The sequence below is a fragment of the Coturnix japonica genome, chromosome 5, assembly GCF_001577835.2.
Source record: "Coturnix japonica isolate 7356 chromosome 5, Coturnix japonica 2.1, whole genome shotgun sequence".
Taxonomy (NCBI): domain Eukaryota; kingdom Metazoa; phylum Chordata; class Aves; order Galliformes; family Phasianidae; genus Coturnix; species Coturnix japonica.
Genome location: NC_029520.1, coordinates 20,699,449 through 20,725,584, shown reverse-complemented (window position 1 = coordinate 20,725,584; position 26,136 = coordinate 20,699,449). Strand labels below are relative to the sequence as shown.

General features: G+C 45.9%; 3 protein-coding genes across 6 annotated transcripts in view; 2 read left to right on the top strand and 1 right to left on the bottom strand.

Annotated features, from left to right (window-relative positions):
- The window catches only part of C5H11orf49 (chromosome 5 C11orf49 homolog), a 91,125-nt gene extending 69,830 nt beyond the window's left edge, over positions 1-21,295 (top strand). Inside the window, exons 6-10 of one of the 3 annotated variants that reach the window (XM_015864311.2) lie at positions 319-514; positions 1,426-1,535; positions 4,636-4,699; positions 5,230-5,412; positions 21,191-21,295. In XM_015864311.2, the coding sequence (XP_015719797.1) occupies positions 319-514; positions 1,426-1,535; positions 4,636-4,699; positions 5,230-5,410 (551 nt within the window). In that variant the 3' untranslated portion in view covers positions 5,411-5,412; positions 21,191-21,295. Of the gene's footprint in view, positions 1-318; positions 515-1,425; positions 1,536-4,635; positions 4,700-5,229; positions 6,753-13,488; positions 15,303-21,190 lie in introns of those variants that run through there. The other 2 variants (XM_032444683.1, XM_015864312.2) reach the window with 2 other exon arrangements.
- ARFGAP2 (ADP ribosylation factor GTPase activating protein 2) lies at positions 7,168-16,673 on the bottom strand. Of its 2 annotated transcripts, XM_015864290.2 has the most exons (17): positions 16,538-16,673; positions 16,313-16,431; positions 15,433-15,505; positions 14,758-14,889; positions 14,588-14,668; positions 13,850-13,952; positions 13,115-13,171; positions 12,521-12,565; positions 11,412-11,464; positions 10,906-11,042; positions 10,253-10,384; positions 9,643-9,771; positions 9,434-9,562; positions 8,965-9,091; positions 8,765-8,855; positions 8,528-8,646; positions 7,168-8,082 (listed from the first exon to the last, which is right to left on the bottom strand). In XM_015864290.2, exons 1-17 carry the CDS (start codon positions 16,610-16,612, stop codon positions 8,062-8,064), a joined length of 1,623 nt encoding a protein of 540 aa, XP_015719776.1. In that variant the 5' UTR covers positions 16,613-16,673; the 3' UTR covers positions 7,168-8,061. The 2 variants fall into 2 exon arrangements, with proteins under 2 accessions (XP_015719776.1, XP_015719777.1); XM_015864291.2 differs by lacking the exon at positions 12,521-12,565.
- Positions 21,296-21,619: 324 nt separating the features above from the next.
- The window catches only part of DDB2 (damage specific DNA binding protein 2), a 40,079-nt gene continuing 35,562 nt past the window's right edge, over positions 21,620-26,136 (top strand). The window contains exon 1 of the mRNA XM_015864292.2: positions 21,620-21,732. The gene's annotated coding sequence lies outside the window, so the exon portion shown is untranslated. The remainder of the gene's footprint in view (positions 21,733-26,136) is intronic.

The following is a 26,136-nucleotide window of genomic DNA, read 5'->3' as shown; positions in this document are numbered from 1 at the left end:
ACATTAGCTTTCATGCTCCACTGTTTCATCTGTTTGCTAACCTCTGTTCCCTCTGGAAAAATCTGAACAGAATGGCTGGTTTCTCATAATCACCCTAATAGGGAGATGTCAGCAGCTTACATGGAAATGGCTGTTTGTGTCTGCATAATATCTGATCTGAATATGCAGGATGCTTTAGCGTCATGCTTACATCCATTTTCTGTTGGTGTCATGCATAACACAGAGCAGAGAATGACAGTTTAATCTTGGGTCCAGTAGGTCAGGAGGATGCTTTGCTGGTTATAGTCCTGACTTGTAAATTGCTTTCTGGTTTTCCAGAATTCCTGGAAAGTGTGGCTGCTATTTATCAAGATCTACTGGCTGGTAAAAATCCAAATACTGTGATTGTGCCAACGTCATCCTCTGGGCAACATCGGCAGAGGCAACCCCCAAACGACTGCAAACTGCTTGATGGGGTAGAGGCATCTCTCTTCTACCAGTGTGTAGAGTCCTTGTGTGACAGATCAAAATACAGGTATGAACAGAGTCCAGAACACAGATGTGAAAGTCTGTTTCTGGGGTCTCTTTGTAAGATTGGAGCTGTGAATAAATCCATGACTAACTTTCAAGTAGATCTCATTGGAGAAGTATGATGGGAGAGATCATAGCAGAACTGCTTTAACCAAAAGAGAAAAACAATTACATGGGCCTAAGAAACATGTGGGTTTGAGCACATTCTTGAGCTGTTTTATTTGGGACTCTGGTTTTTTTCTTAGTTTTACATGGACACTTTCATCAAGGAGAGGTTAATCTACCATCATTAATTATCTGGAGACAAATGAGTGCAAATGTGTTCCTGGTTCCTGAAGCGTAGACAAGCGACAGTGGGGTGGATGGAGTTTGAAGCCTTAGTACTTAGACAAGACCACACTGCTGGTCTGTACTGGAATCTGGGGTGGAGCTGGTTGCTGGTTACAGACCCCAGGCACAAGAAATCTGCTCCCTACATGCTAGAAACTATGAAGAGTGTGTCTGTCAAAGATACACAGTAAGGCCTAGTGTTTTTCTAGCCCCTACTGAACTACAGCTGGTCTCTTTGTTTTTTATGTTGTTTTGCTTTTATTTATTTATATATTTTTTTAAGAATATGTTAGAAGTTGGCATGTGTGTGTCTCTGAGCAGATTTGGATTTTTCTCCCTTTCCTTGCAAGGGAGACAGATAAGACGGCTCTTAGGAATGTATCTCAGCTCAAAAGTCTTACTTAACAAATTGGGAGCAGATGCAGTGCTAAACAAACAACCTGTTGGCTGGTTGTTTTAAACAGCCAGGGTAGTGTGACAGTGTTAGAACAATAAATTGTCTTACTCTTCCATTTTACACTTGATCATAGAAAATATGATCATCATTCGAAAGACAAGATGACTTTCTGGTCTCTTTTCTCCTAGCTGTCCACCTTCTGCTCTTGTGAAGGAACTGCTGAGTACTGTGCAGAGAATGACCTTCTCTGGGTTCCTTATGGCACTTGCAAAGGATCAGGGAATCAACAGAGCCCTAGGTAAGGTTTCTTTAAATGGTACAACTCTACATTTTCAGTCATTCTGCATTTCTTTGGAATCCCCATTGTACTTATGTCCCAGATTTTACATCACCAGAAAGAGATTGAGGGAGTTTTTCCTATTTTTATTATGGATTAAACTTTAAAAAACACTGCGCCTTACTGTCTGCTTGAAGCTGTGGAGATCTGTCAGCAATAAAATTAGATGTGAAATGCTGTCCTAAGACAGCAGTGTTTTATGTATTTGGTAGGTGTTCATTTTAGCAGCACTGTCATTTTAGCATGCTTGGCTGTAAAGGTTGGATAGAGGTGGTCAGGAAGCAAGGTAGCTGACTGCTTAAATAGAAGTTTCATACTATGTTTTAGCCCTTTATGCTCCCACAGATTTTAAATGACTGCTTTCATTGTCAACAAGAAAAAGAAGATGCACCTAATGGGAAAACTTCAGATGCCTTCTTGGTTCAAAGACTCAAACTAAGCCCAGACTCCCCCAGCTCATGCCCCATCTACCTGCACATCACCATAATCTTTCTAATATATTAATCTATGGCCTGGTGGTATAAAATGCAAGATTCTGCTGCAGAACTGGAAACCAGAGGGATCACCAAGCAGTTCTAGAGCAGAGAAGCAATTGGCAAAGCACACTGTGTAATCCAAACATAATTCACACACATAATTCCATGTTGCCTCTTATGTGACTTGCTTGTGCTTGTCCTGCAAAGGGGAACAAAAATGGCTTTCTGCATTTGATGAGGAGAAGTGGGTGAAGGCTCACACACTTTCACTGATCTCTACTCAGAAAATAATTAGGCCTGCAAGGGTTGGCTTTTTCTCTCTTTGAGTATCCTCCTCCTCTACTCCCAGGCCTGAGCATCACCCAGTCCCCATATTTCAAAGACAGGCCTCACTGAAAGATGGTGTACCTTGCCAGAGGGTTTGTTCTTTCACACAGGTGTGTCATAATAGAAGTGTCCCCCTCCCAGGCTAAGCCTCTTCTTCCAGCAAACCATCTAAGCTGCTAATGCTCTTCTGGGGAAGGGCTGCTTACCCAACAAGATGAAGATTATATATCAAAGGTGCATGCATACAACTCTGCAATCCCTTCTGCAAACAGGCTTAGGGAGCAGTGTACTCACTGGGGAAGGTGATGCATGGATTGCATCAAACAAAATCTTTCTTTCCTTGCCCAGTAAAATCCACTTCCAGTCAAAAGCAAACAAAACAGATGGAAAAAAGGAAAAAGAAAAAGAAAAAAAAGATCCTGCCCAAGGCTTCCATTGTGCTGCCTACAAAGCGTGTGGGTTTTCCCTTCCATTAATGTGGGCCCATCCCCTGGCTCTCTGCCAGCCTCCTCCCAAGGCCTCTCACAGAGGAGGGGCAGCAACCACAAGTCTGACAGGTGCTTGCATCTTGGCAAGGATAGGGGGATTCTTTTTCTGATGGTTTTTCATCTCCTGAAGGATTTCAATAGTGATTTCAATAGTCTTTGGTCTGTAGGAGATCACAAGCTCCCCAAAGCCCTTCAACAAGGCAGGCAAAGGAGCTTTGAGTCAGGATGCCTGCTTCCTCCCCAGTCTCACAAAGCCAGTGGCACCCCTAGAGGAGCAAGAGTAGGGATTAGAGCAGCTTATTCTAGCTGGGGTAACACTGATGAGTGTCAGGCAAATGGGAATCTACAGCTTAACTTGTGTCAGTGTAGACTTGTGAATCCTCCATGTCATTTACTGTCTCCCCCAAGTAATTCTTGCACCCCAGAGACCTTACTAGATTCTGCAAACATAGAAACAAGTTAAGGTTCAGCTGCTTATTCTTTTAATGGAACATGTGAAAGCAAGCACTGGACCTCCCAGCACTCTTGTAGCGATGCCAATTTTTCCTGCTTGTGTGCAGGAGAGACCAGAACTGAAGAAAGTCAGGGAGGTGGGTCTGATCTGAACTGCTTCTAATTTGTTAGATGCTTGTTGCTACTACATTTGTGATAACTGCTGCCAGTTTGTTTGTGTGCAGGAGTGGCTCTCCAGCCCCTCCTTCAGGACCAAGGTGCCAGGGCCAGAAACCAGATGTGTCCCCACAGGGCAGTATAAAACTCTTTTCCCAACAATTCTTAGTGTGGAAGCCAGGTCTCCTCAAAAATAAGAGCATTCCTCACTACACTGTTGATTTGTTACCAAATGTGCAGCTGCACTGTCCAGGCTGTGGTAGGCAGTTCCCATCATCTTTGTGCTGACCTATCAGGCCCTCCCATAGCCCCCGTGTGAGCTGTTACCTACAGAATTAGTAAGGAGAGGTGTCCTGAGAGCCTCATCTTCCTGAGGGCTCTTTCTGAGGTTCTGGTGTTGTTCTACAGTGGTGATCAACCAGCTGTTCCAGTCCTGAACTGCACCCATCTCTTTCATCCTGAATGGAACTTCAGATGTGAAAAGGAGCCTTGTGCTGAGGGAGGGTACCTGTTTATTAAACAGTTTTTTCTTTCTTACCCAGGCAGCAAGCAACAGTAAAATATAGTTCATCCACCCCATGCTTCTCATGCACCATCCAGGGCTAAGCTTCCTGAATTGCAAGGAAAGCAAGTCTCACATCTGTGGAGTGTTTTGATCCCCAAACTCAGTGCACCACAAAAAAGATGGGCAGCACAGAAGTCTATGTCTCCCTGGGTGGTACTATGTGCGCTTCAGGCTGTGGCACATTCAACCTGTTACCCTGATAGTGTCTGGTACTGATGGCTACAAATTGTAATTAGCAGGAACATGAAGCTGATGGAGTGTCATCTCCCTGAGACAGTCCACACTCAGTAGTTCTGTAAAGTGAACAGACCCTGCCAACCCTCTGAGAGCTTCAAGTCCTGTGAGAAAGCACTTAGGGTGCCCCCTATCTGATCTGAGCTCAGCTACAGCCTGTGTGAAGGATGAAGAATATGAGCCATCATTCTTTGTCTGCCCATGATTGTTGAGAATTCATTTCTCTACTGGGTATAAGGAAGGGTCTTCTCTGTCTTCCAGAGCAGATTTAGGGTGATGAATTCATTTGAGTGATTTTCTTTAAGATTACTGCTGAATAGTTTAACTCTGCTGTAATATTTTCCCTGTTTGTTTGTTTCCAGGGGCTTTGCCAGATAAAGGAGATTTGTTTCTGGACCCTGCCATGGATCAGGAACTTGAGAAATTGTAAGTTGAGTTGCATAGAATAGGAAGTAAAACAATGGAAATTGGCACATTAAGGATGGCTTCAGTAAAGTACTATCCCTGGTTTTTTAACTTAACTAAAACAATAGAGATACTAACACTGCAGGCCTTGCAGAGAGGGCCTTTTGTTGGGGTGTCTTGGTGCAGCTAACAAAATCCTTCAAAGGGACTTTGGAATCGGGGGAAAACTTACCTAAGAGGATCTAGAGGTAACAGAAGAATCTCTAATGATCTGAGACATTTTGTTAGGACAATGAAAATGAGGGGTATTGGAGGACACAGGCTCAGCCCAGGAGAAAGATCTCTTTAACAGGAAGAAAAATCATTCACAGAGCAAGTCTGGCAGGTGCTAGTGCAAAGTGTTCCTCCTCTTTGCCACAAGTATCTTTCTATCTGAGCTAGCTGTGAATAAGTAATTATCTCAAGTTTACTCCAAAACTGCTATGGTTAAGGCTGGAGATGACAAGCTAGGCTACCCAGTTTAGCCTTTTCTGCTTTTTTTTCTCTTCCAGGGTAGCTCAGGTTTCAGGGCTTTCCATCTCTGCTCCCACCAGCTCCAGCGGGGACACTGCTAATTTTCACGTCCGTAACTCTCCCAGGATAAACTCTCCCTGGAAACCTCTCCATCATCGTCGAAAAATAGATGCTGAAAGTGAAGGCTCCAATGAAGAGACAGACTCCTCTGAAAACTGAAGGTTGTGAGGGTGGGAACCTTCCTCATCTTTGGTTTGTCCAGAGCTCACTGTAGGTACAGCACCTCTTCCCGGAGCATCTGCTCTGACAGTGGGTTCTGTTCACATCACGAGTGTGTGCGTGGCAGTGCCAGTTCCCACTGCCAGGTCCATCTGTTCCTTCCCAGCAAGAATGCTGCTAGTTTCCTAAATCCAAATTCGTGCAGTAGCTCCTCCTCAGAAGCTAATTCCAGATGCAGTTATGCTACCCTCTGCTGGCAAGTAAGACAAATCAGCAGATGCTAAATCTGCCTGTACTTGGAAATAGCAGGGTGTTCTCTCACCAGGGATCTCTCACAGTTCAGCAGGTGCTGGATCAGTGGGAGTGCTGGTGCAGGCTGATTGCCAGGTAGCTGTGTTTAAACTTGACCTAGACAATAGAGTGGTTAAATTGCCAGTGGCAGCTTTGCATTCATGCTCCATTATAATTATTCCTAGTAAAGCTGCACCTGCATGTGATCAAAGGTAGAGAAATTCCTGAAGTTCCCCAGGTAGAACACCACCTGTCACTGCTTCCTCCTCCCTGAGTCCAAGACATGCCAAAGCAAATATAGCAAATAATAAGCGGGATTTCAGTGGGTACTGCATGATGCTGTCTGGCTCCACTGCTGCAGTTCCATACTGGGAGGCCTCCCACTACTTCCAACAGCATGTTAAGCTTGCCTGGCAAAAGTGAGCTTTGGAGGGGGTGGAGGAGAGAGATGAAGTCTTGAGATTGCTTGGCCACAAGCAGTGGCATGGCCTGCAAACATGTAGGGCACCTGCTCGTATTCGGTAGGCAGAAGCACTAGGGGAGATAGAGGCAGTTTTTAAGCAAGACCTAGGTATTTTTATAAGTATTGGCATTGCAGCACTACAATGTGGCATGTACAGCTACAAAAGAGTTACAGCCTCATGGTGTTAATGGTAACTAACTCCACAGCCCGGCTGGTGCTGCCCTGAACCCTTCCCTAGCCATGCTCCTGTGCCATGGCTGCAGTAGACTGATAAGACACTCTGGTTTATTATGGGCCCTGGGGAGTCTCCTTGCTCTTTCCCCCCGTAGCACACTACACAGCATGGGCTACTAAGAGCTGTTAACCCAAAGCTTATTGCTGCTGTAAGCTGACTGGATTCAGCACATACTGGAACTATTTTAAGAGTAATCCCTTCACTACTGCTGACCTAGCTATGGAGGTAGTGGGAGGTGTTATTTATTTATTATGTTATTTATTAGCATGCCCTTTAACTGCACGTTGACTCCCACCCACCGAGTGACAAGCAAAGCTGGAGAATAAAGCCTGCTGTGTAAGGCCTGCACCACCTCTGGGCTCTTCTGCGCTGCTCTGTCCCCTCCCTAGGGCTCATTCTGCCCACTCCCCCTCAGAAGCTTCTGTCTCCAGCCAGGTGGTGAGGAACTGAAGCGAAAGCAGAGGGAAGCACAGGCCTCTCCCACTCCCCAGGCAGCCACATGGCCCCACCATGCAGGTAGAGGCAGGGCAGCTGCTGAGGCAGCAGGACTTGCAGGTACCGCAGCCCTTTTGGCTCCCACCACACAAATCCGGCTCAGGCCTACAAAAAGATGGGATAAGGTTGGGATCCAACCCTGGAGGTTTCTTGATGGGAAGCCACAGAATAAAAAGACCCAGCCTCTTGTTTTGCTAATACAGTTCTTTTTCAACTGTAGAGCACTTAATAGGGGATAAAGGGCTATTCCATCCTCAACTGCATAGTCAAAGATACCTGAAAATAGCTCTTGTTAAAAACACAGTCAGGAGCAAAGAGTCAACCTGAGCAGGACAAAAATAACAGTCCTCATGCAGCCTCCCTCACCCACAACACACTTCAGTAAAGTCAGAGGTCAGGACTTTTTTCTCTGTCCAAGTCTGGAAGTAAAGTATGGCTGGGCAACACACTAGCCAGTGGTCCAGCAAACATCCCTACCATACTTCAGTACCTGGGACTTTGTTGTTGTTGATATGATTAGAAGCTAAAAAAATAATCTTTGCTTTGATTTGTTCTCCTGCATCAATACATGCTGGTTTACAAGACAATAGGAAGGATTACCCCATGGTACAAAGCAGACCCTGAAAATACAGAGGAATCCGTGACACCATGGATTACCATGCACACTAGAACCTTGCAGCTGAAAATGTCTTACTGGTGATGTGATCTGCAACACCAGCCTGCATGGAAACAGGCAAAAGAAGCACTGAGCAGAACAAGAAACCACACTCATGTCCATGAGGACGAGGTAACACCACATTCAGAAATACAGCATCCCTGTTTCCTCTATCATATGGTGAGCTAAGGTATGGGCCAAGAAGGACAGCAGCACTGATGAGGGCAGCCACAGGAGTTCCCATCTTATCTTTCACAGCAGTGAGGTTACCCCAGTCTCCACTGGCTAGTGAATAGCAGTGGGTTGAGGGCACATTGAATTTTAATACAGTGTGGAATCCAGAGATATTTGGAAAGCATCCTGCGTACAGCCACGTGCTGAACCCTTGTGCTTTCCTTCTCCCTTCCCCACCCACCCCAGATAAACTAAGACAATCCTGCAGAGTATACTCCAGGCAAAAGTGGCATCGGTGCCTCTTGCTGGCTTCCCTGTGAGTTGCAGTCCTTGGGTCATCAATATGAGCCATAACGATCCTGGGGAGGAAACACACCAAGTTACCACAATGCAATGCTGCACCAACTCTAAAGAGGCAAAAAACAAGGTCTTAGGGTGTTTGGGACTGGAATGCAAACAAGAGATAAGAGGTCAGTGAAAATTTACATCAAGACAGAAAACATGCCAAGATAGGAGGTACAATAGGCTGAGATTTTAAGCTCCACCTAGGATTTATCTGACATAACAGACATAACACAATAACCTGTCCACAGCAGGAGTGTAAGGCTGTCCAAGTAGTGTTCACTGGGCACCTGGAATTGCTCAGCTATTGAGTCCTCAGATACAAAAGGTGCATCTGTACCTGGCGCTTTCCATGCAATTTGAGAAGACGGCAATAATCCCAGTGGAAGTCAGGATATGGTTAAAGCACCTAAGCATGACTAGAGCGTAGATGAAGTAACATAACCTGTAACACAGCCTCACCTGGAGGGAGTTCATCACCCCATTGGCTAGGACAGCCATCTTGCCAGCAACTGACTTCACTCCTTGCTTAAACTGTGCAATATCAGCAGCAGGCAGAACATTTCCGATTGATACACCACCTACGAGAACCAGCACAAGTGAGACTGGAGTTCCCCAGCATCAGAGAGCACCCTGACCCCTCCCCAGTCTAGGTCCTCCAAAGCTGCCTCTACACCCCACTCTCCAGCATTAACAAACCTGAGTGTGCATTCTCAGCCTCTCCAAACAGGTCTGCGGAGCTGATAGCACTGCTGCCCGAGAGCTGCTGTAGTCGGGACCTGGCTTCATACTGCAGGAGAAAGGAAGACCAAAAAAAGTAAAGAAGGGGTACAGCCTGCGCAAACAGGAGAAGATAAAGTCAGAGGTGTACCAAATGAAGCACTGCGGAGTACATGTACCTCAGCATCTGCTTCCCGCCCAAAGAACATATCTGAAGAGATGGCTTTAGCCCCTGCAAACTTCTGCCGAGCTTCATTAGATTCCACAACTGCTGTCCTGTTCTCCACATCCCGCCTACTGGTAGGCCTGAGGAAACAACAAGAGATAGCTTCAGCTCAGCAACACAGTAAGGGAAGACTTCTCTCTCAGATCCTATCTGATCAAAGACAAGCAACAAAGCCCCAGGCACTAGCTACTATCAGGGAGCTCCTCTCCCATCTTCAGGGCAGTTAAATTTCATAACTATAAAGACTGGGATTCAACAGGCATAGAAATGAATTAGTCTTTTAGCGAAAGCTCATTTTCTCAGGATTATTTATGTATGTTATCTTCTGCAGTACATGGCTCAGATTCTGTCAAAATACAGTAGCATCTCTCCTACAGCTCTTATATACAATGAAGGTACAGAAACATCGGTGGCTGCTTTACCTCTCTGAAATTGGACGAATACTGGAAACTGTCACCTCTGGTTCCTCATCTTTGTCCATACCCCATGAGGAGTCTGTATCCCATCGTGAGCCAAAGGCATCTTCAAATGAGAAGGGATTATATTTGTACCTAAATACCAAAAATGGGTAATTTAGGACAGATATTGTGTTTGGGAATAAGCCAAAGACTATACTGAAGCTCAATCTTACTTGGGGGGTCCAGATGTGAAGCCTCCGCCATCTTCAAATAAGTCCAATTGGGAACGGGAAGACTTTGCAGCCAGTGGCGTCTCCTGCTCAATTACTTGCATCTCAGACATCACTGAGTGTGAAACAGAACTAGCACAAGAAACAGGCAGTTAGGGCTGACAAGTATGACTGCATCCAGCTGCTACAACCTGTCTCCCTAAAACTGGACATCACCTTTACAGACAGGGCAAGTGCCACATGCCTAAAGGGAGAGCTGTAGGAAACATTCACCACATATCTGGCTTGACTCCATTAGAAGTTCCAAGTCTCCTTCTCAAAGGTGGTAGGAGGACATGTCTGCCTACACAGGGACATCTGTCGAGCAGCAAGGCTCTAGAACTACGCACTGACCGGCCATATGCACCTTTGGAAAAGCTCAATTGAGAATTAGAACCTTTGAACAGGTTCCATTGCTTCTGGGGCCCAAAGTATTTTTAGACAGTCCGGCATGCAAGCGCTTTTACCAGCTCCTTTTGCATCACAGGAGCAGCAAGCAACTGCTTATGAAACTATTCTAGAGCAGGGTGGTTTCAAAGCACCTCCATCTATCCTATGCCATCCACAGCCATACCTTCTTGACACCAAGCCCATGCCTAGCCTCTCTGCTTGTTCGCGCTTCTTCCCTTCAAGATTTTGAAGCTTTTTCTCTTCCTTCTTTCGATCAAGCTGCAGCTCCTGATAAGCCAGTCGCATTGAGGTGACTCTGAAGGAAAGAACTATGGTGAGATCCAGCTCTTTACCCTCTCCCTCAGCCTAGCCTACACCGTAAAAGGGCAAAAACAATCCTGATAACCCTTCAAAACACCAGCTGCCATAACAGCTCAGACCAAAAGTCCTTTCACAAAAGCTTGTCTTCTCGTCTCCCTTACTCTGAGATGCAACTCTTTTCTAGCCATCCTTGATTTCCATGATGTAGGCATTGCTTCCCCACCCCCAGACAGAGGTACAACAACATCTCATCCAGTTTGGCTTCCTCAATCCTGTCCCAAGGTAAACAGAAAAATCAAATACTTCCACATCTGTTCCTTAAATTCTTCCAGAGGTAAAAATCTGAATAAAATATGGCAGCATAACTTCTGCCTTGTTACAATGACCACTTTGGCTTATGGTTGCTGCTCATCCTACTATGCAGGATGTTTTCATATTAGGTGGTCCTGGAGTGATCAGCATCAGCCACATTATCTCTGCTTTACATATGAAAGATATTCAGAACAGGGCACTTACATGGATTCCTCTGCTTGTTTCCTGGACTCCACTGCCTGCTGCTCCCTCAGCTGCTCTGCCACCTGAGCTTGCCGCTCAATCTCAGTGAAGCTCTGGCTACTCACTTTCTGGGCTCCAAGACCTTTTTTGGCACCCAACTTCAAACAAACAAACAAACAAACAACAACAACAAAAACATAGAAAAGTCAGTCTCCCTGTGTAGTCGCTGTGTACAGGTGCAGTACTGCCTGCAACACAACATGGAAAAACACACACGAGTTCACCCTCCAGCAGCAAGTGCTAAGAGATCAGCCACAGTACACTCCAGACCATAACAAGGTCTATTTTTTTCTATTAATATAAAAGCTATCTTTCAAAAGAGGCAATGAGATAAAGCTCTGCCTTCCCCAAAAGTATCTCTCAGTAGACAGCTTGGTTAAGGGCAGAAAGGAAAGGATCAGGGAAAGGACAGCAGTAATATGAGATGTGCTCTGCTGCCTCTCCAGAAAATAGGAACTCCAACATACCCCCTTCTTGGCAGCTCCTGGCTTCTTCTTTCCAATGAGGGAGGATTTAAGGTCTGCAAGAGAAGCAAAGCAGCAAATAAGCAGAAGCGAATTACTTTAAGAAGCCAAAATAAATCAGGAACCCTCACAAACATCCACCACAGTCCAGCTGCTATAGAGTCCAGGGCACACCATGCAGCTTCATTTAACACTTCACTCAGCCAAGAAAAATGCACTGAAAAGCTCCACATTTGCAGGCCAGTGACCTGGAGAAGCATATCCATCCCTGGAGAAACCTGTAAGGCGTTCAGAAAGTGCCTTCAAGTGTTATATGGTTGGTGACCCTATCCAGTACAGATCAGGGTTGCTAGAGGCACAAGATTTACTTTGTACATAAATCCAAGAGAACAAACCTTCAAAGCCAATTGATGCACAGCGTCTCACCAGTGCCTTAGGGACAAAGAAACAAGAACCCTAAGGCTACATTTACATGTACAAACCACCAGCAAAAAAATGGACCAAATGTATTGTGCTATAGAAGCAACAGGTTTCTCAACACCTTGTATCAGAAAGCTGTTAATATGAGGGGATAAGGCACACCACGCCTGTAAAAACAGCCAAGGTCCAGCCAAGCAGCAGATGCCTGTGGAAAAAGTGTAAGAACAAAGCAAGCATAAAGAGGGATTTCCTATGACACTTTTCCAGCTTTTACCATTGCATAGTTCCATAATCTGATTGCCCTTGTTGGGCTTTTATCTCCCTACTTCCTACATCCACATGACTTTTGTCAATCCACACTTGAGATACTGGGCAGGCTGCTGAGAATGATCTTTTCTAATTTTACCATAATTTTTAAAGCATTGAGATGGATGTCCAAATTCCCTATCTGATACTATTTTCATCTCACCGTTTAGAACTTGTTTGATTTTATTACTGCAAGGAGATGGGGTTTTTTAAATAGCAACAGAGAAACAATATTTAGCTTAGATCCCAATATGATACATGTAAGCTTTGGCTCATTCTCTCCCTCTAAGCAAAAGAAGCTAAAGTTAGATTTGAAGGCAGAATCACAAAATGGACAGGCAGAGTTGTGATAAGCAGCCAGCGCAGGCCACCTGTTAGCCAGTTACCTCTGGCAGGAGCAGGCTCCTGTGATGACAGGTACATGGACATGTCTGAGAAGAAACAAATATGGGGAATGAATGGATACTTCAGGATGTAGCCTTTCCACCCAGGATGAAGCCCACTGTGGGCTATGAGCATACTCTTGGTAAGAAAAGCTCAGCAAAATGCTTTGTGCAGACAGGAGAGCAATGGTTGGGACAATCAGATATAAATTCCTGTTAGTCAACAAGCTAAAGAATTACTTGCTTCCAAGTTTCTGGAGGAAAAAGCAAAACAAAACACAAACCAGCCACGTGGCCTTGATCAGCCAAGTTCCAGATACGAAAATACCAAGTTCTGGTTCAAAGCCCCAAAATGCAAACAAACTTTTGAGATGAGATATCCTTGAACATCATCAGCCAAAGGAGCAAGATAACCTCCAATAAGCTGTGGATTGTTGTGGAGATTTACAGAAATACTCAGTATTGCTTCCAAAGGAAGATAAGCTCCTTTCAACATTCTGAAAATAGGTTCATCAGTTCCAGCTCCACTAAGCTTACTACTGAGCAGCAGGTGTAACAGCAAAACTGACCTAAGAGATCCTAAAGAATCTTACTTACCTATAGGAGCTTTAGGAGATGTGCTCAACAAGTCAATTGATGGGCCTTGGCTCGGATCTGCAGGCACAAGAACAGAAGAATACATTCAGAGATCATAGAATCATATCATAGAATGGCATGAATTGAAAAGGACCACAATGATCATAGAGTTTCAACATCCCTGCTATGTGCAAGGCCACCAACCACTGGACCAGGATGTGGCCCAGAGCCACATCCAGCCTGGCCCCGAATGCCTCCAGGGATGGGACATCCACAGCCTTCATGGGTAACCTGTTCCAGCACGTCACCACCCTCTGTGTGAGATACTCTTAACTCCTTTATTCTCACAGCATGCTAAGTTTCACTATCTCTCTGCTAACTTCTGTGCCCCACAGCAACCAAACCAAGCTAAGTTCCATGTTGAGAGCTGCACCTTCCCAAGCACAACTACCTTAGATTTCCACAGAGCAAGTTACACACTCTGCAGTGTTCTCAACATATTAAAAGACAGAAAACGCTCTGAAAGAGAATATACAAAGTTGTTTCTAATTACTGTTGTGCTCCCAGACTCTTGATTTTTTTCATAACGCATCCTAGAAACAGTTTTCTGCTTTATATTCACATGCCATTTTCAGACAGCACACAGAGCTTCCATTCCTTCAAGCCTGAAACAAGCCTTTCCAACTGTGATACAGAACTGTGGTCTCCTGGAAATGAAGTCAGGTTCTTGAGAAAATTATTCAGCAGAGAACTCACGTGATGCTTCACTGCTTTCTGATGACTTTGGTGCTTTTTCCATTTCCAAGGAAGACTGTGCAGGATTCTGGCTGGCATCTGCTACATCCCAGGTTCTGGAAGACTGTAAGGAGAAAATCACTCTAATGATTTGCAGAGGATGAATACATCTCATAAACCTGAACTTACTTCTAGTTCAGAAGCCTTGATTCAGCTTAAGGTTTAGAAACGTGTTCCAAACAACTGACTGTGCCCTCACTGAAGATGACACAAGCCTATGTTCCTTTACTGAGATAATAAAATAAAATAAAATAAAATAAAATAAAATAAAATAAAATAAATAAAATAAAATAAAATAGCAGAATGGAAAACCACAAGGAATAACAGAGCATTGTACAAGCAGTTGATCAAATCCACTTCCACTGGAAACCCAACTAAACCAGATGTTCAAAGTAATAGCCAACCCTTGCTTTAACTGACCAGAGAGACCCTGCATTATCCAGGGAGATTCCTTGAAGACGTTCTCAAAGAGAAAAGGTGCAGGTATTGAGGATCCATACAGAAATATTTATATCTGTGGACTACATTCCAGACTGATGTCTGAATGAATCTTAGTTGTTCTGTGTTACTACTGAACGTGTGTACAGTTTAGAATCCTAAACTAAGCAGAACTGCTCCTACTGCCAATGCAGGTTCCTGGGCAAACAGCTGGTTACCTGAAAGCTGTTAAAGCTATCTGGTTTAAGCAATTCTTCCCACCTGTGTGTGTTCCATGAAGAAATCAGCATCGCTCTTGTCAGGGGAATGCCCAGGGGCTCCACTGAGTCCATCTATGAGCAACTGAAGAGAAGAGAATTAAAAAGAAGCTATCCTACAAGACTCAGCATGAAGTGCTACGTGCCTAACAGTAGAGAACTGCTTGGACTTACATCAGTGCCGTACTTGGCCATGGCAGCACTTGCCAGCTGCCGGATCTTCTCTCTGTACATCTGGGCAGCTCGACTGTTATACTTAGCATTGGCATCTGTTGTAGTGCAGCCATGCTGGTGGAAGAAAGCAGTCTAAAAAGAGAAGAACATTTAGTCTCCTTGCTGCTATGTCATACTCAAGCAGCAATTAGACATGGCACAAAAACTACAAGAACGAGAAGCTTCCCAAAGACAGGAGATACAATACTGAGCACATGGCATGAAGCTTGCACTGATCAACTCAGTTTCCCCCAAGAAGTCTCATTCAAACCCCAGAGGGATGTGAACAATCCCTTTCATTCCCAGAGGAACGCTTCTGTCACCATGCTGAGCAAGAGCTGCCCAAGTGATCAGTGTTACTAACTCCTTTTGATTAAGGGGACCATGCCCTTCATATAAAGAAAGTGTCAGTAAATGACTGATCTGCATACCAGAAAACAATACATGTATAGGTCGCAGGCTGACTTCTAAGTGCACCTAACAAATGCCTGGCCTCATTACACGTTTCAAAGAAAAAGAAAAGAGAGAGAAAGAAAGGTTGGTACCCAGAAAGCCACACAAAATAAAGGGGCAAGAAACTGAGGATATGGATTAGCAATAGAGAAAGCAAGCAAAATGCCTATGGAAGTTCCTCACCGCGTTGGCATTGCTGCCCACTTGCATACACCTCAGCTGGAACCAGTTCCAGTTAGAATCAAGCTCTGTGGACCTGCATGAGAACAAATTACTGCTGTTAATGATAGACAGGTGTGCCAAATGCAAAAGCACGCTCCAAGCTAGAACAGAGATCCCCCTTCTGTTCCACCAGCGTACAGGAGGCAAAGGGGGAAAGCACATCTCAGTGAATTCTTTGCTCTTATCAGGAATTAATCCAAACTTTAAAAGCAAGGAACAAAGTCAGCTTCAGCTTCATACCAAATACCACGGTATCCAAATTGAGAGGGTGTCTCACTGGTACGGCTTGCTGAGAGGTGGGGCCCAAAGCAGGAAAGCTTCCATCCCACATCTGATCTCACCACAGCTCACAGACTCACGCACGGCCCATCCCACCCATCCAGTCAGAGCACATGACAAAGCAGCCCAAAACGGTCAAATGCAGCAAGGGCACGGCACGTCCTGTTAGGGTTACTCAACTTATCTCTGCACGGGCAATGATCACCACGCTGTTACTCAGCATGTAAAAACAGGTACAGAAAACAAGCGCAGCGGGATGAAAACACAAAACCACCTTCCCCACTGGGCCAACACAGAAAAGAGAGTACAACATTCCTGCTAACAACGCTCTTTGCATCGCTCAGCGTTGCCAAACAGACCCTCAGCCCGCTTTATTATAAGCCTCTCGTTAGACTCGCACGGCACGGCCTCCTTTCAACTCCTCCAAAGCAGGTGCAGACGCTGTTACACGAGACCCAGGGGCACAGCACGACGCTGCCCTGCCGAGCAGACACAGGGCACAAAGCACCGCCTGGCCACCGATCTGTTCCCCGCCGGAGCCCCGATCCCCGCCGTCACACACCTGATGAAGCTGAGGTGCACGCCCAGGGAGCGGTGGACGCCGGAGCAGTCGATGCACAGGAACACCCCGTAGGTGATGCTGGCCCAGCTCGGGTTCTTGGCGCCGCAGTCGAAGCACGACTGGAGGGGACAGAAGGACGGCCGGGCTGAGCCACAGCCCCGTTCACACGGGCCCCGACCCCGCCGCCCAGACCCCGTCCCGCAGAGAACCGGCCCCGCCCGTTACCTTGTTGGCCGGCGCCGCCCGGAGCCGCTTGAAAAGAGTCTGGATCTCCGTCTTGCTCGGCTCCGCCGCCATCATCTCTCCTTCCCACACGCCACCGCGTCGACGGGTCCCGGCACGGCCCAACGGGCGCAGGAGCCAGCGGGGCTACGGGAACCGCCCGAGCCCAAACCGGCAGCGGGGCGGGCTGTGCCGTGCCCGCCGGCAGGGGGAGCGCTTATTTTGTTTATATTTGTCACTTATTTTGTTTATATTTGTTTATTTTATTTATATTTGTCACTTATTTCTAATGTTTCCACCGATACACAAGATAGATGGTAGAATTAATTGCCATGGGAGCCTAGGGCCCATGATCTTAGCAAGGCCTGTAAAGTTTGGGGATGCTTCTATATGGCCATTTCTGGGGTTACACAAGCAGTACTGGGGAATCAATCTAGGTAAAAGTAAGTGATAGCTTTTTGTCACGGCTATTTTTAAACCAGCTGAGTTCCCTGATCCCATTCATGGTGCAGCTGTCCTAGCAGTCATACCAGGAGAACCAGCGTTGAGTGGTGCAAGGGCTGCGTGTGCCCTGGGAAGAAAAGAGCTGAGGGCAGCTCCCACAGGGCTGTGCCTTCATCAACCATGACTCATCCCCGCAATACCTGAGCATGGCAAGCAGAGCAGGCATTGCAAGGGCTGAGTTACTTGCTCTACCCCGTCCCCATCTATTGTGCTGCAGTGTGATGCTGCTTCCCTCCTATGCTGGCTTTACTCCGATGAAGTTTACGTTTGGCTGCCTGAGGGATGTGCTGTGCAGGAATTAGGAAGGACACAGTCTGTTTGCAGTGTTAGTGAAAGAGGAATGACCTCAGGTCTATCGGTTAATATCACACATTGTATCTGCCCGTCTGTACTATGAGGCATGTGGGGAGAGTGCAGGCTCCTCTGCTTCACGAAGGGGAATGTGGTTCATGCTCTCTGTGCTGTGTCCCAGGCAGGATTGCTACAGCAGGGTTACTTAAGCTGCTTTGTCTCAGTCAGGTCCCTTGCAAGCTTTCCAGCCCATGCTGGTTGCTCCAAGCCCTGGCAAGGCTGCCGATCCTGTCCATCAGTTTTACATAAAAGCAGCAGGAAGAGTATGCTGCTGCTCTGAGAAATAGTCAGCTTCTTTTTGTGGCCACTGTCAGTACAGGAAAGACCTCCTGCTGCTGACTGTTCCCTGTGAGCATGTGCTGTCGCTGCACAGTTCTTGCTATTTCCTGCGTCTGTTTCTCTTGCATCTCATGTGCTTTGCTGTTGAATTTCTGAACAACTAGCTGGCATCCTGTTCTTTGGCCCTCAGCTTTCGTGTCCATCTACTTCATGTGTGAAGTTTGCCTTTTTCTTCCTGGCTGCTGTGACACCAGACTCTGAGCCAGTTGTAGCCTCCTAATGAGAGATGCCGGTGTTACCAGTGTCAGTGCTGTTCTCTAGCATCATGCAGCAGAGCAAAGGAAGGTAACCAGGTGCATTCTTGGAGTGTGCCATACCAATGGGGATGCTTTGTCAGCACAGAAGTCTTGTTGCCTGTGAGTGTGAGGTTACTGTGGAAGGATAAGTGGCAGAGAGAAAACCCAAGGGCCCTGCATGAGAAGCAGTGGACATGTCAGATGAGGGCTAGAGAAGCTGAGGAGTGAAGTGCTGCAGTAGGTATAAAACCTGCCCTGCACTTTTAGGACTGAACCAAGGAGGTGCTCCTCTGGGGACCCATCTGGAAGCAGGGTGACAGCAGGGAGAAGGGACCTAGCTGTCTTATACTGCCTTCCAGAGCGTGAACCAGAATAACTGTGAAGAAGAGAGAGAGTGTGCATCCTGCCCTCCTGCTTAGACCTATTGGCCTCTCATGCTTTTGCTGAATGAAGAGGGGGGACATGCAGCAGATTCAGTAAACTACCTGTATGGGAAACTATTAATCACAGCCTGAACCTCTGATTAATCAGCTGAGGCAAGTGTCGGTCTGCTGTGGGAGCACAGGTGAAGGTAATTCAGTTGTGCTTCTGGAAGGAGTGGAGCTCAACTCCACCTCTCCTAGACCTCATTTAAGGGCTGACCACCACTAAGGCAGCATCTCTTTGAGATTGCTCCTTCATGGAGATTGGATAACCAGCCTCAGCATTTTCCAGCTAGACTGAAGGCATCTGTATTGGTGAGTTTTTCCTATAGATAACCTTTGGATATCTATTACCATCATTCTTGTATTATTACCACCATCCTTATATTATTTCTACCTTACATTACCTGAAAAAGAACTGGGAGAGACAGTGTCTCATGAGTCACAGTGTGAGTGGTGGGGTATCAGGAACCTAGTGATGTGTGGAGAGAGGAGCAACCCTTAAAACAGGCCTATCATATGTATAAATATATATATATGTAGTTTGTTTTGAAACAGCCCGTTTACAGACACTGAGACCAGTCTGCCAGTGTGCCACACAGAATGTAATTAGTAGCTGTCTCTGTTGGAAAGAGTATTGTACAAAGGCAGGCAGTCACGTCACACACTGACTGCATACAATGCTTGTGGCAAGATTTAAGATAAGGAGCTATTATGCTACGTGTGGAGTGAATGTGTTGTTAAGGCTTACAACTTAGGCAGTTTTACTGCAAATCAAACAAATGTTGTGGCTTGAAGAGAAGCCAGCAAGGGTAGAAGAAGCATGTAAATTAAGGAGCACAATACATGAGTAACTCAAGAGGTAGTGAGAAGCAGCTGTTAAGTAACTGTATGTATGCATGTACATGTTATGTCTTTATGCTTTGCTATTGTAACCCTATTTCCGGTGTTACTGTTGAATGCTTTCAAGCACATAGTTTGAAAATAACTCTCTGACTGGCACAAAATGTGCTGGGGATCTGGGAGCCTTTGGGGATGCCCCAAAGCAGAGAAAAGCTAGCAGATGTACTTGGGGGTGGGGGTAGGGTGTTTTGTACATTGCTGTAGTGGTCAGTTTGGAGATGTGCTATAACAGCTGTCCTTCCAGGCAGGCTGCTCAGCAGGTGACAGTCATAACATGCCCTGTGGCTTAAAGTCATGCTCCCCATACCATGTGGGAGCAAGGTGGGTAGACTGGGCAGTCAGCAGGCCCTGAGCTGTATTGCCATAAACAAAATCAGAGAGGGAGTAAAGCCCCAAGGCTGGCTAGAGATAGGGTGAGCCTTTGGCAGTGCTGGAGGAAGCCTGGAAAGCAGAACAGAAGCGCTGCTTTCTGCAGCAGCCCCACAGGGTCCCCCCATGCTCCTCTGTTTGGTGGCTAAACTGCAGCTTTGCTGCTGCAGCAGCTCCCAGGGCCTGGAGCTGCTGTAAACCTGAGTGCAGCCAGTTCAGCTGAGCTGGGACAGCAGGGTAAATGCAGGATAGTGGCTTGGGGGAGAGGGTGAGGAAGGCTGGTACAGATGCCCATGCCTTGGCTGTCTGTTTTGGCAGCCAGAGGGCTGGCTTGCTTCTTTACCCACTCACCCAATGATGCACTGTGCCGTGTCTGTTTGCATATTTATTAATTATCAACTTAACTGTTCTCAGAGTGACCCACAGTGTTGTCCCATACAGGAGCAATCCAGGAAGCAATGCACACCCTTAGGTCCCCCAAAACACAGCAGCAGTTGGCACCAGCAAGGCTGATTCACTAGCAGACATCATTCTTGTCCTAAGACATTTAAAAAATTGAAGTGGTAGAAGCACAGTCTCCTAGCAGAGGTGCAGACCTTCTGCCTCATTGCAGTCGTATAATCTCTGTTTGCCTAAAGCATAACAGATCTCTAGCACTTGGCTCTGCTGTTCTGCAGCCATGAGAGGGCACTTCTGGAAAAGCACCTGAGTCCAAGGCCAGGGAGGGCATGGCATGCAAGAGGGGAATGTATTACAAACAATATTTGTTGGCTTAATGGGAAAATGTGTTGGGTCTTCCATACAGCTGGAAGGGGGAGAAAGCTGCAGGAAGACCCTCAACCAGACCCCGTAGCAAGGCAGGGTGTAGATGTTACATCTGCCTCCCAGAAGGCAGTCATTAAACTTCTTAGCCATTAGTCATAGTTTGATAAGACACGTGTTCAGCCTTTTGAGGTGGTTAATAAATAGGACAAGGTTTGCTGTATCCAGCACTATTAATGAGTTGCAGGAAACGAGGAAACTAAAAATGAATAGCGGAGAGTGACAGAACAGTGCAGGGACTGGAGTGTTGCTTGTATCACATAGCATTTCATCTTGTAAATCTGATCAGGTTAGTGAGGAGCTTGGATCAAAAAGGATGGGAACCAGGTTGCATCTGGGTGACATTCCCTTGGTAGACATTCTGTTGAACAAGAAAGAAAGTGGCACAGCTGGGACAATGGGGAATATAATTTCCTTAGGGAACCTAATTACGAGGCCTTGCACAGAGCAAAAAACAAGCAAACAAAAAAAAAACCTCTCAGAAGGATGAAGAGAGAAATGTATTCTCTGAACCCCAGAGGGATGGGAATCCATCAGCTTCTCTGATGGAAAAACAAGGCAGCCTGCCAAGGGAAGGAGAGCATTTTCCAAGTCTGTTTCCCCTCAGATTACATAGGAGCAGGTGGTCTGTAGCTGCTTCCTTATTGTTCTTCATAGGTCATGGTTTCATGAGCTCTTCCTCCTTCAGCTTCCTGTGTTCTCTGTTGCAGGTGTCTGTTCAGCACCAGTACCAGCCCTGAGCCTTCAGTGCCCTGGCAGGCAGCCTGCATGCTGTGGACAGAATTCCAGTAAGGTTTGATGCTCTTTGAAACAGTGCCACTGGGGAAGCAGATCTATTACAACCTGTGGCGTGCGACGTCTGCCTTTGGAGCTGGGGTACACAGTGCAGTGTGTCAGTGGTAGGAGAAGTCTTCCTGCATGTGGCAGCAGGACTCCATGGATACTAAATAGTGCTCCTCAGCTACATCTTCCTTGCTACCTTCCACAGCAGTGGTGGGGTTGAGCTACTGTACAGTTTTGTCCTCAAGCAATACAACAGCAATACCTATGTGCCAGCATCTTCACAATGTCAGATGCCACTGCCCTAACAAAGGCACTGCCACCATGAATGATGTCATCTCATGTTGATGTCATCTCGACGGAGTCCATGTTCCTGCATCCAACCACTCATGTTGGAGTTCGTGTACTTTGATCTTCTCTGCTTCTCACCTTTCTCCACAGTGTGCTCCAGGCTCTGGAACCTATCAATCAGGTGAGCAGCCAGTTTATCTATTAGGACTGTGTTGATTTTCTGGGTGCTCTGTGGGAGGAGAGGGTTCCCTGGGCTGTGCTTAAACAGAGGGAGGTCAGACACAGGGAGCAGTGCTTCCCAGCTGTTCAGCAAGAGCGCAGCAGAGACATAACATTTCAAGGCCAACTTGGCTTTGCATGTCTGTGAGGCGGTTGCTTGCATCCTTGAGCTGCTTGCCTGCATTCAATATCTGCAGCAGCTGAAACTCAAGAGACCAAGCAGCCATCAGAGGAGTTGGTTTCACAGACCCTAAAATTATGAGAAATCCAAAAGCTACTGCCTTTGAGAACTGTGGTTTATGTTGGTCTTGGGTTGTCAGGACTAGCTTAACTGTCAGCCCACAATCCTGGAACAGGCCACCTGGTAGTTGATGATAGAATTAGTGCCTTCTCAAGTTTTGAGATGCTTTACTGAAAAACTTTAATGTTAGAATTAGGTAAGCCAAAAAAAATCAAGTGACTTACTTGCAGGGGAAAAAAGAGAGTGTACTAAAGTGAGGGAAGCACCTCCTTGTTCACAACAGAGCAATGGACCTGTTTTGGAGTTTCTCAAATTGTTCACTGCTTCCTTTGAAGGTAGCCCATGCAGCACAAGCACTGATTTGCTGGAGGACAGAGCCAGCAGGGCTCTCCTCCTGTCAGATGTGACCTTCTCCAGCAAACATGTCAACTCTGTTCCCTGCAAGTTACCTCACTCAGCAGAGTTTTCTAAACTGAATCCCATTAGCACAGGGACTTGTTGCCTACAAGACAGAGAGGAAGCTCGCCTGAAGGGGAAGACAGTGACCCAAGGCAGGCAGCACTAAGGAAAATAAAACATAAGCGATGAAAAATGAGAAAGCTGTTTTTTACTCAGATGCTCTTTTGAAAACCAACAACTATCAGTGCACATAAGCACCCCCGTGAACTGCCATTTGGGTGGGGAGTAGGTAGCAGTGGTTCAGCTCTGTGGGTGGTCACAATGCGTAGGAAGGTTGCAGGGCCATCAAGTGAGACAAACATACAAAGGATGGTGGATGTGGCACTGCTTAGGAACCCTGTGGCACCTGTGGGGAAGCCCTGAGGAGAATTTGAGAGGAAGGGCCAGTATGCTCACAGCTGGGGATGGGGATTGTTTTGGTGTCAGCCTCCTGCTGAAAGCAGGAACAATAGACTCAGGAAGGAAAGAGTTTGTGAAGTCGAAGGGGAAGAATACAGGTCCTGGAAGAAGATTTCCAGCTGATATGCTAGAAGGGAAGTTCAGAGAGGAAGGGATCATAAGATCTATAAATAGCTGGACCCAGTGAAAGCACTGAGACTTTAAGAGGAGAGATTACAGGCCTCTGCACTTAACAGGGGAAAGGTGCTGAGCATTGGAATGCTTCAAGAGAAAGGAAGTCTCAAGCTGCAGCTGTAATTACTTTAAGCTGGGGAGACTGACAACAAACCATGAACCTCAGCAAGTAGGATTATCAGACAGGCAGGATGACCCAGACAGTAAAATGGATGTCTTAAAAGCAATTGAGAAAGTGACTGAGTCTGAAATTTGTTCTGGTAAAATCCACTGCAGTCCTGTTGTTTAGTCATTTTTCCATAAGTGATGCTGGAGTTGTGGCAGCACTGGCATTGCCTCAGTTTCAGCCCCATAACCACCATGGAGCATCCCTGCCAGTCTGTGTTTGGTTAACCTAGGAGCAATTACTTTTTCAAGAAGCAGCGTTCAGGCCCATTTTAACACCAGCACTGCTTTCCTCACAAGCAGGAGGGAATTCTGCAGCCTCTTGTCCATGAATAAAAAGACAGCAGATCTGGAAATGCAACTGAAGCAACCCAAAGTTGTGTAGTTTGCCCACACTTCAGTCAGGTAGAACATGCCTGAAATAAAGCTGAGCACCCAACAATGGCAGCCTTAGGCTAGATCTGTAAACAAAGCAGGAACAAAGGGAATTCAGAAAGATGTTTAACAGCTCAGGGATTGCTGTGCAGAACTGACACCTACTTGTACCTGCCTCGGTGTGGCAAACCAGCCACAAGGATGTGAAATGTGGAAATGGGATGGAAAGTAAACCAAAGCACAAACAGCCCCAAGCTCCACACGGGGCTGTGGGACTGTCACTAAAGGCTTGAGGCTGACCACAGCACAGCTGGCCCATGAACACCACAGGCTTTGAGACAGATTCTGCCTACAGGACAGACAAGTTATTAATGGATCGAGCAAGCTCAGCTTCTGCTTTGGGGAAATGGGTGTGATCTGCCATAGAAAATCTTTAACAGCTTCTTCCTAGAAAAACTCCTCATTAACAGAAAATTCAAGCTTTGCACCATACTTTTAGAGTTGTTCCTGTGGAAGATGCATCTCTCTGTTCACACAAAACCACTCAAAAGCACAGATAACAAGTTTTAACTAGAGCCTTTACACTTAAAAAAAAACAACAAACCAACTTGCATTTGCTTCTGTGGAAAACTAAGCCTCCAGGCAGACCTATTACTTTCATAGAAGACCACTAAGGCTTTGTTGTTGTTTTGTTTGTCTTTACACAGGCTTTCTTTTACTAATCTGTTTGGGTTTGGATACCCAGAACTAAGAGCCATACAAAAATTTACGAGCTACAGTAAGGCAGAGAAATTCTTTATTCCTGATATGTTTTCTCCTGTTCATTAATTCAGCTCTTGGCAAGAATCTGATGTGCAAACATTCTTTAGGAGACACATTCACATAATCTATGGTGTGTCACTATTTCTGGCAGCCTTCAAGCAGGCCATTATGATCAAGCAGTCATGTTTTCCTAGGACAAACAAATCTGTTCAGACTTCGTCCTGTGGAATTTCAGGTTGTTTATACTGTAACCAGGGGTTCTGCCTACTGGCTGTTTCTGTCCTCACCACCAGTTCTGGACCCACCTACTGCCATCCCTAATTACAACCAAATCAAACTTTGAAGAATTGAAGCCTGCTGCCACCTTTTCCTCTATCACTCCCTTCTATGTTTTTATTTTGACCTTACCTGAAAGGCTAGTTTTAGTGTTTGGAAACATCCAGGCTAACAACATCAGTTTCCTCTGTTTATCATAGCATAAGTCAGGTCATCTTTGCATTCATGTGCAATAGACCAAAACAGCAAAGTTACTCAGTCGGGGGTCAGTTACCATATAACAGAGCTGATGCTTTATATGGGACATGGCTCTAAAAGAGACAAGATCTTTAAATACAAATGGTTATACACTGACATCTTTGATTAGATTGTGTAAACCTACTGATTTCTCCTAAAATTGGGCCTAGAATAACAGGTAAAGTCACAGCTAACTCCAAGCTTGTTTCATGTCTGTTGCTTGGGTCTCTAACTACTTTTCTCTTTCCCTGAGAAGTAGTACTAGCAATTCAGAGCCAATTGCCTACTTAGCCACATCCTTTTGGTTTTCATCCTTCTCTTCACACAACTGTGAAGGTACAGTGCCAGAGATGCTTTGAACAAGGCCTGTCCAACAGCCACTGCATTTCTGTGGTCTCATAAGAAACCTAGACAGCATCCATCTCAGATCTTTATCCTCAGCACACTATATCAGTGCATCCAGTATGCTGTGAAAGACTTATTTCTGCTCTCTTGCAGGCACCAAAATCTTTGTAAGACTTCATAATTTCACTAAACAGCATTTCCATCTATCCATCCCCACCTACTTTTTCAGTCCACATTTGCTAAATACCAATTTTGGTTCACTAGCTGCTAACATTCTTATTAGCACAAACAGTCGATCATGTAAGACAGAAGCCTTTTTCCTGTTCCCAAGCTATACTCTATCATTCATTCCTGGTATTATACCAATACATTGGAGGGTAGTAGGAAGGAAAATCCAGGCTTAGAATCATAGAATCACTAAGGTAGGAAACAACTAAGGTCCACCTGACACCAATATTTTCTATTAAACCATGCACCTTGGTACAACATCTAAACATTTCTTGAATGTCTCCAGTGGTTGTGACTTCGCCACCTTCCTGAACAGCTCCTTCCAGCACCTAACTACTCTTTCAAAGTTTTTCCCTATTGTCCAATCTGAATCTCCCCTAGAAAGGCTTTTGAAGCTTTATCACTTACACCAGCTGCCTTACCACAGGAGTCAGAAAACCTGCAGGTGAAGGACACTGAAGGTTTCTGAAAGATTTGAGAATAAACAGAATTGTGTCAGCTCAACTGAGCAAGAAAGAGGAAGGAACAGGAGTTCTCTATAGCCTTACTTATGCAGAGTTCCTTGAACAGGAAGCCTGGGGGGCAGGGCACCCCCACCACCCTATGGATACACATGCATGGAAGCTAAGAAGCAGTTCTGCCTGTTTTGAAGAGTTGCACTTGTCATGCATCTCCCTTCACTAAGTGCAAGCGAAGAGGATCTGT